Raw genomic sequence first — 9,139 nt, 5'->3', positions numbered from 1 at the left:
AAACATCTCCGGGTCAAATACTGACCTAGGATTTATTTCTTGTCAGATTCTTATGAACTGAACAGGTGAAAACTTTTATTTGAAATAGCCATTATTTATCAAAAATATTTTTATTAAATAATACCCACTGTGTATTTTTGAACGAATTGCCTAATTGGTTTGTTTGTTTGCATAAATGCCTGTAATTATGCAAAACTTGATTTTATCTTTTACACTTTTCTTTTTTCTATTTGTATAGAAAACGCTTTTCGTTTCAAAACTCGAATGAATGACACCAGTCGTACCCTTGAAACGTAACTTTGGGATGTGGAGAATTCTGTCATAGACCCTCGTATTTCCTGCGCCGATGACATCAGAAGGACGCCATCCTTAGTAGCCAATCAGCACTCCGTTGTTGTTGGTTTTATCCAATCCTGTAATGATATAGCCGGAATGGGCGGACCAAGACGTGAACTACGTAGATTGTCCCTTACATCCTACCGGTGCCTCTCTGCCGTTAACTGGGCTGCATTGCTAAAAGTGAGTATATCACGAGAAGTGAAAATAGCGACATTAAATGCATTCATGCAATTCCTAAAAAGCAGCGTCATATATTGATAATTATGGTTGTCTGGAATGTACAGAATATTGCTTAATTTTTTTTGCATCTCACTTAGATATGTGCCCCTCTCTTATGACAGTCACCACCATGTTTGCTAGTTAGCTAGCCTCAACCTTAGCTTACCTGCTACTTGGCTAGTGAGGCGTGAATGAAGCTCCACATGCTAGTGAACAGCCCCTTTCTCCAAGTTGTTGCAATGTACAGACAGTGCTGTTTCCATGACGAGAGAGCCGCTGCTGGAATACTTATCAGCTGTTTGATCCTGGCTCGATAATGGTTCTAATATGGGTTTGAAAGGTGGCAGGTTGTTGGGAGCAATAATGTTGTATTTTACTTTACAAAGCGAAGTAGAGTTTACTCAGTAATTCGCCAGGTTATTTTTGGTGCCAGCGCAACCATTATTGGCAGGGTTGTGTGGTCTCTTCTTTCATGCTGCAATCTGATGTTATTTTTGCATATACGATCACATGTTGCCAAGTTTGGTTAAAAGTCAGTGAACCTGATTTGTAAATGAACATTTACATAACTGTGGATTTGCCGTCTTCCACTTTCAGTGTTCTTCCAAATGTAGGATTGTGACCTTTTGACCTATGCCCTTGTTACTTGACTATTGTGAATAAGTACCCTCAGAAATTTCGAAAAAGTTTGCAGCACTTAACATTAAGGATTTTGCTGCTGGACCAAATTACAACATTTACACTGGCCCAATCACAAAAAAAGGCTAATAAATTACATTTTAATATTTAATGCGACCGAAAATATTTGTATTTACTGTATCTTGGAACTTTGCATTTTCTTTTCAATAAAGCCTAATTTTACTATAAATAATTAATTTGTGACAGTGGCTAAAACATATGGACCTATAATCTATCCCCAAGAAAACTATACAATTATTCTGCAATTTTTACATCCTCATCTGCTAGGCATGCAAGGCCTCATTTGCCAAAAAGCTAGGTAATGTTATTTTGGTGACATTAAAAATCAATACAACAATGTTCACTATATTACACAAAATCGAAATTTTGCCATAAAAACATGTGCATGATCATTGAACATGAGATGTAGTGATAAATTCAACACCTGCCCAATAAGGCAAGTGACCTTTCAATCTATTTGACTTGTTAATCAATTATTTTTTCCTCAATTTGTTTTTACTTCAGATTTTTCATTCAGCATGGGCAGTGTGTTGGCTGCCAGCTCCCCAAACCCACCCCCAGCTTCAGGGGGTGGCAGTGCCGCAGGGGGGCCAGGTCTAGTGACGGTACCTCCTGGTTTCACCATGCCCCCAGTTTCTCCAGTCCCACCCTCCTCAGGCACACAGGGACAGTCTGCGGCAGACACAGAGGCCTCTCTCCCTAACCCTGGCACATTTGAGGAGTGTCATCGCAAATGCAAAGGTTAGTGAAAGACTCATTTTTGAAAAGGTTATATTTTCAGACATACTCCCTTGTGTATATTTTACTGTGCCATTATCTGTATTCTGATCAAAGGCAGGTTGTATGCTTATAGTTTTTTCCATTTGCGTTTCAGAGGTATTCCCTATACAGATGGAGGGGGTACGCTTGGTTGTCAACAAGGGCTTGAGTAATCACTTCCAGGTTAGTCTTTGGAGCATTATTAGCCGTTGTTCCACCGTCGGCCCAAACGATTTTGCACGCAGTTTGGAGAGGTTTCAGTAGCATTTCTACTTGAGCACAATTTGCCATTGTACGTTTACAAGTCTTCCTGGCCCAGAATTCTCAGCACGGTTAGCCAACCATACTCTGGCAGAGAACCATGCAGGTGCTCAGTGCATTCTAATCCAGAGTTTGCCACACCACAGTGGAAAAAGAAACCGTAACTGTGAACCATTCTGTCCGATTATATAAAAGTGCCTAATGTCTACCTCAACTGGGTGGGATTTGCAAACAGATATTTAATACTTAATGAAATTGAATCAAAGCAAAGTTTTCACCTTTTCTTTAGAGGTTAAAGATAAAAGGGCACAAATATATGTGAGCTTTTCATTTGTTTCCTTAGGTTAGTCACACAGTTACTTTAAGCACACAGGGGGACTCTGGTTACAGATTTGGAGCCACATATGTGGGCAGCAAGCAAACGGGTCCTGCAGAGGTGAGGCTCTTCAGTCACTTTTTGAATGGCAGGCCAACTTAAATGATATTCATGTTTTGGTTGGTCAGTTTCTTATACCAATATTGTTTCAGAAGTAAAACATGGCAAAAAGGTAGCTTAGCTAAAAACAGTCACTAAGCTGTATGTTTCTGTATTTTTCTTTGAAGGTGCAAAGTACAAAGCAAATGAGACGTTTAATGCCTGTTAATGGTTTTTTGTCTCTCCATTAGTCTTTCCCAGTCATGGTTGGTGACATGGACAATACAGGCAGTCTCAATGCACAGGTCATCCATCAGCTTACCAGCCATGTACGCTCTAAAATGGCCATGCAGGTATGAAAGTCATGTTCTCTGATTTAAATAATAAATTAAAGGGAATATAAAAACAGGAAAAATGTATTTGATCATACATATGACAACATTTTTTATGTGGTATAGACCTAATGCACAGTTAAACTGATTGCTGAATTAGAATGGGAGTTTGTTGGTTTGACTGAAATTACAAGTGGAAATATTCCAGAAATTTGGTGAGAGACGTGTATGCCTTTTTGAGCCATAAGAAGTGAATTCCTTTCATTCAAATTCAAGTCTAAAAAAAAAAAAAAAAAAAAAAACCCACACCGAGCTATTGTATAAATTGAATGGTGTGTTACAGACGCAGCAACACAAGTTTGTAAACTGGCAGTGTGATGCAGAGTACCGTGGAGATGACTTTACAGCTGCTGTTACCATTGGCAACCCAGATGTTCTTGTTGGATCTGGTAATGTACCTTCCAATTGCCATTTTGGCCTGTATGTAGTACATTTATGGTGTCTTATTATTACTTCCTTTTTGGCATACAACTTTTATGACTGTAATCATGTGTTGTCTCTTAGGTATCCTTGTGGCACACTTCCTCCAGTCCTTGTCTCCTGCTTTGGTATTGGGGGGTGAGCTAGTCTATCACAGGAGACCAGGAGAGCAGGGCACAGTCACATCATTAGTGGGTAGATACACAGGTAAGTATTTACAGACCATAAGTCTGTGGTTAGAATCATAATTTGATTACATGGAGATCTGGTGTAATGATTTGATACCTTTTCAACCTCAGGTAGCAATTACATTGCAACATTGACTGTTGGAGGAGCTGGTGCACATGCGTCTTACTACCACAAAGCCAATGACCAGGTACTTAATACCTATCAGACTTGAAAATATTATACAATACTTTGGTTGTGGAAGGATTGAGAGAATAATATTGACAAAGTCAATTCGATCAGTCACCATAATCTTTTGAACTCACTTTTGAATCTGAATGTCTGATACAGCTGCAGGTCGGGGTCGAGTTGGAGGCCAGCACACGGATGCAGGACACAAGTGTGTTGTTTGGTTATCAGTTGGATCTACCTAAAGCAAACTTGCTGTTTAAAGGTATTCTACAACTTCTAAGGATTTTCTTGGATTGTTAGCATTTAAAGGAATAGTTCACCCAACAAATTAAAATTCTCTCATCATTTATTCACCCTCATGCCATCCCAGATGTGTATGCATTTTTCATCTGCTGAACACAAAGATTTTTAGAAGAATTTCTCAGCTTTGTAGGTCTATACAATGCAAATTAATGGGTGCCAATATTTTGAAGCTCCAAAATCCACATAAGGGCAACATAAAATAACTCCAGACGACTTGATCCATATTTTCAAAGACTTCATCCATATTTTCAGAAGCAATATGTTAGGTGTGGGTTTTTTTTTTTTACAATAAATTCTCTTGCCTGCTCAAATCATTCTTCTGTTTTTGGTGATTTACAGTCTTAATGCATGCCCCCTACTGTGCAGCAAGGAAAGTTTATGAAAAAAAATGACTTAAATATTGTTTTTCTCACCCACACCTATCATATTGTGTCTGAAGACATGGATTACTTTCATGCTCCCTTTATGTGGATTTTGGAGCTTCAAAATTTCCACTTCTATTGTGAGGCCCTACAGAGCTGAAATATTCTTCTAAAAATCATAATTTGTGTTCTGCAGAAGAAAAAGTCATAAACATCTGGGATGGAGTGAGGGTGAAGAAGTCATGACGGCATTTTCTTTTTTGGGTGAACTATCCCGTTAACACAGCTGCATTAGTTATCACTATTTGAGATTAATTCAACGTGCTTCACTGTACCAGTTTTGTTGCACAGCTCAGCTTCCTAATTCTCTTCATCAGGTTCTCTAGATAGCAACTGGGTGGTGGGAGCAACACTGGAAAAGAAGCTGCTACCCCTTCCTTTGTCATTAGCTTTAGGCGCCTTCCTTAACCACCGCAAGAACAAGTTTCAGTGTGGCTTTGGTGTCACCATCGGATAGAGCAGCAGTGGTACAATTCTAAACAGATACAAACTCCACCATGCTTGGACTGGTGCAAAGAGACATGGGGACATGGACCAACACTGATATGGACTCAGACTCCCAATATTACGGTGTTTAACCTTCAATAGGATTGAACAGGACAAGCTTTTAGGACTGCATAAGCAAAGTCCAACAAAGCTCTCAATCTAAATGTTCATAGTTATCTGGCTACCTGACAGATCAGCCAGAGAACTAAACAGCCAGATAAGGTTTGTTTTTAAATGCACATCATATGAATGAAATATGTAAGCTTTGTTAACATTAAGGGTATTTTGGAAAGGGCAGAATCATAACATGATGCATTCAAATTTGTTTAGAAAATGTGGGGATGGCTTTGATCTTTTTTCCTTTTTTGAAAATTTACTGAGGATTCTTCTCTAAGAATAAGTGAAACATGTTAAGTATTTGTTGTGTGTGTGTGTGTGTGTGTGTGTATGCCAGTTCCAGGTTTATAAATGTTTTGGGGCTGTATCAGTGTGCTCAATTTTTTTACTAGAGGTTTATCATGTAAAAAAAGACAGAGTCTTCAATAATGCACCCCGCTAAAAGCGTTTCATGTCAAACCGATGAAACTACAATGCATGGAAAGCTCTGGCTTTCAGCAATTGGTTGTTAGTTGGAGTTGATGCCTGTGTCCCTTTGTCTCATTTTTACTAGTCATGCAGAACTGTCTGAGAGTTTTGACAAAGAGGTCCTTGTCCTGTATTTGTCTGTGAAGGTCTTAGGGCCAAATTTGGATGCTGGTTTTATAATGACCAGAAGAATCAATAAGAGTGTCTCTACAAATTTTATGTCTCAACATAAAATCAAATGTCACTGAATTTTCCATGTGGAAGAATGTTCAAAGTTTGTATGATTTTAATTTGTTGTACATTAGCATTCAAAAGGTTGGTGCAGATACTGTAATAAACCTGTACAATTTAATTTGGCTTTATTGCCCATTTGAGTTGTTCATGTCATGTACGGATTACGAGCTTAATTTCTTTGTGTGCGAATATGACAACACGTACGAGTGAATGACGCATGTATGCAATTCCCAGCGGAATCAGTCCCTACAGTTCTAATTCATTATTATAGGTTTATGACATGGTTTGGATAATAACATTTGTAATTTTTTAATTAAACAAAATTACAAATTGTAGCTTTATTACCAAGATATAAATGACAGATTCTGCAGAGTTAGGTTTACAATGCATGCAAACCATGTGGAAATAAAGCAAACTACACTCACAGCACCTCCCCAGATGACCAGAGATAATTTGCTGCATTCTCATAGACATTATTTTTGCAAACAGTTTTCAGACATTTGAGGGAATTTATTTTTTTTTAAACTCTACATATACTTGTTCCACGAGGCTCATGCTGCACACCCCTAAGCAAAACGATCAGTGCATGAAATACCTGCATTTGGACAATGAGCTAGCAAACTGGATTCAGCCTTGTCGCACTTTGCGAGTGGAGGGTGCTAGTTTCACCCAGGCCACAGTTTAATATATTTGCCGACTTCCCAGATCCATGGTTTTGCTATTTCCCGATATTGTTAATCATCGTCTGATCGGGATCTTTGTAAGACAACGTCGATATCCGATTATATCATCCTATCGCCCAGCCCCATCTCATATGCAAACAAATTTTGTGCTATGTGACTAAAGTTAATATAATTGGCAACTGGCTGGTAAAGGTTTACATTTCACTCACCAGTAATTGTGTAGTTTAGTCGTGAAGTGTTCAGCAGCGAGATCCTTTCACAACATGTAGAGAATAAATGTCGTTCAGTGTAATGTGTGTCCAAGACGAGATCCACGAAAAAAAAAAAAAAACATTTTACAAAAAACATTTCATTCTAATCATGCATCGCACAGTTGAGGGAAAGCCATTCGAGACCTCTCGTTAACATGCGCTCATTTAAAGGCGCTGTTTACAGAAATTCCTTTTTAGTACATGTTCAACAAATCAATGTAAATATTGTAAATAGTACAAATCATGCAATTTAACAATAATTATGTTACAAAAATAATATCTTATTTATTGAATTTGTTGAATATTTAAAAAGCCAAAATTGCGACCAAATTAACAAAGAGCAATAAAATATAATTAGTAAAAATTCTATTTTTGTTAGAAAATTTGTTAGATGGTACCTTGTATAATTAACAGAATTAACTGGGAGAGAATTTCTTGTATACAGTACAAGTCAGAAGTTTACATACACCTTAGCCAAATACATTTAAATGCAGCTTTTCACAATTCCTGATAATTCATTGTAGACATTCCCTGTCTTAGGTCAGTTAGGATCACTACTTTATTTTAAGAATGTGAAATGGAAGAATAATAGTAGAGAAATGATTTATTTCAGGTTTTAGTTCTTTCATCACATTCCCAGTGGGCCAGAAGTTTACATACACTTTGTTAGTATTTGCTAGCATTTCCTTTTAATTGTTTAACTTGGGTCAAACATTTTGGGTAGCCTTTCACAAGCTTCTCACGATAAGTTGCTGGAATTTTGGCTTATTCCTCCAGACAGAACTGGTGTAACCGAGTCAGGATTGTAGGCCCCCTTGCTCACATGATTTTTCAGTTTTGCCCACAAATTTTCTGTCGGATTGAGGTCAGGGCTTTGTGATAGCCACTCCAATACCTTGACTTTGTTGTCCCTGAGCCATTTTGCCATAACTTTGGAGGTGTGCTTGGGGTCATTGTCCATTTGGAAGACTCATTTGCGACAGAGCTTTATCTTCCTGGCTGATGTCTTGAGATTTTGCTTCAATATATACACATTATATTCCTTCCTCATGATGCCATCTATTTTGTGAAGTGCACCAGTCCCTCCTGCAGCAAAGCACCCCCACTACATGATTCTGCCACCCCCATTCACTGTTTGGATGGTGTTCTTTGGCTTGCAAGCCTCTATGAGACCAAATGCGTCTCCTTCCTGAGCGGTATGATGGCTGTGTGGTCCCATGGAGTTTATAATTGCATACTATTGTTTGTACAGATGAACGTGGTACCTTCAGGCATTTAGAAATTGCTCCCGAGGATGAACCAAACTTGTGGAGGTTCACATTTCTTTGAAAGTCTGATTTCATTCTTGGCCGATTTATTTTTTGTTATTAACAATTGTTATTGATACCATACAGCAAACAAAAAAAGGACACAACAGAAAATGCAAAAATCACCCCCCAGTCAAAAGCCAACTGAAAGACACACAAGTAGCCAATAAAACCACAGAAACACTGGTTAGGACCCAGCTTTTTATATATTTATCCCCTATATTCAGAACCGCCCCATCACCAAAAATACAAAGTCTGGGTTAAAATGAAAATTGAGGCTACTACATCGCACATAAAGCTCTGAATCCTCAACCAAAATTATTGGATCTTAACACATCCCCATTGAACATGGGTTGTGCTGAAAAGCTGTTACTGGGCAGTACGCTGTCAGAGTCAAATCTTCAGATTTAGACCAATTGACTCTGTATCCTGAGAATTTAGAAAAGGAATTAATAATTCTGTGGAGACAAGGCAATGGAGTTGGAGACGAATAATAAAATATCATCTGCGTAAAACAAAAGCTTATGCACCATACCTCCCGCCGCCACCACCCCTGGAAAATCATCTTCCTTTCTTATTGCAGCTGCTAATGGTTCCAGGCCAAGACAGAACAATAAGTGGGAAAGACGGCAACCCTGCCAGGTGGAGCCAGTTCTGTAGCATAAGATATAAAAAATTCTGTGGAAAACATGCTGGCCCTAGAGATTTGCCTGTAGGCAAGGTCTTAATTACCTTGCCAAACTCCTCCAAGATTATCTCAGAATCAATCTCAGCTCAGTCGTCAGTTTAGGGAGTTCTAATAATTCCACAATTTCTAACATCTAATGTGGAACTATAGAGATCAAAAAAGAATTCTTTAAAATAATTATTAATATCAATGGCCAAGATAAATATTTCACCATCAGCAGATTTCACTGAGGGAACTGTAGAAAAAGACTCTCTCTGCTTTATACAGTGCATTCAGAAAGTATTCACAGTGCTTCACTTTTTCCACATTTTGTTATGTT

The 9,139-nt window shown here is 38.3% G+C and overlaps 1 protein-coding gene across 2 annotated transcripts; it reads left to right on the top strand.

The window, feature by feature from the left end:
* The first annotated feature begins 457 nt into the window (after positions 1-457).
* LOC127658030 (mitochondrial import receptor subunit TOM40 homolog) lies at positions 458-6,019 on the top strand. 2 transcript variants are annotated; one of them, XM_052147098.1, is made up of 10 exons: positions 458-519; positions 1,762-1,998; positions 2,132-2,199; positions 2,621-2,713; positions 2,944-3,045; positions 3,368-3,473; positions 3,589-3,711; positions 3,804-3,880; positions 4,021-4,123; positions 4,904-6,019. In XM_052147098.1, exons 2-10 carry the CDS (start codon positions 1,776-1,778, stop codon positions 5,041-5,043), a joined length of 1,035 nt encoding a protein of 344 aa, XP_052003058.1. In that variant the 5' UTR covers positions 458-519; positions 1,762-1,775; the 3' UTR covers positions 5,044-6,019. The 2 variants fall into 2 exon arrangements, with proteins under 2 accessions (XP_052003058.1, XP_052003057.1); XM_052147097.1 differs by lacking the exon at positions 458-519 and adding an exon at positions 797-898.
* Positions 6,020-9,139: the final 3,120 nt, after the last annotated feature.

This window comes from Xyrauchen texanus, chromosome 17 (genome assembly GCF_025860055.1).
Source record: "Xyrauchen texanus isolate HMW12.3.18 chromosome 17, RBS_HiC_50CHRs, whole genome shotgun sequence".
In the NCBI taxonomy this organism is placed as follows: Eukaryota; Metazoa; Chordata; class Actinopteri; order Cypriniformes; family Catostomidae; genus Xyrauchen; species Xyrauchen texanus.
The sequence above is the reverse complement of the archived record's forward strand: the minus strand, read 5'-3'. Positions and strand labels throughout refer to the sequence as shown.

Bases quoted from the DNA above. Each gene is read 5' to 3' on its own strand.
- LOC127658030 (XM_052147097.1), top strand. The intron at 2,200-2,620 runs GTTAGTCTTTGG...TTGTTTCCTTAG, and splicing joins GCTTGAGTAATCACTTCCAG to GTTAGTCACACAGTTACTTT. The intron at 3,712-3,803 runs GTAAGTATTTAC...TTTCAACCTCAG, and splicing joins ATTAGTGGGTAGATACACAG to GTAGCAATTACATTGCAACA.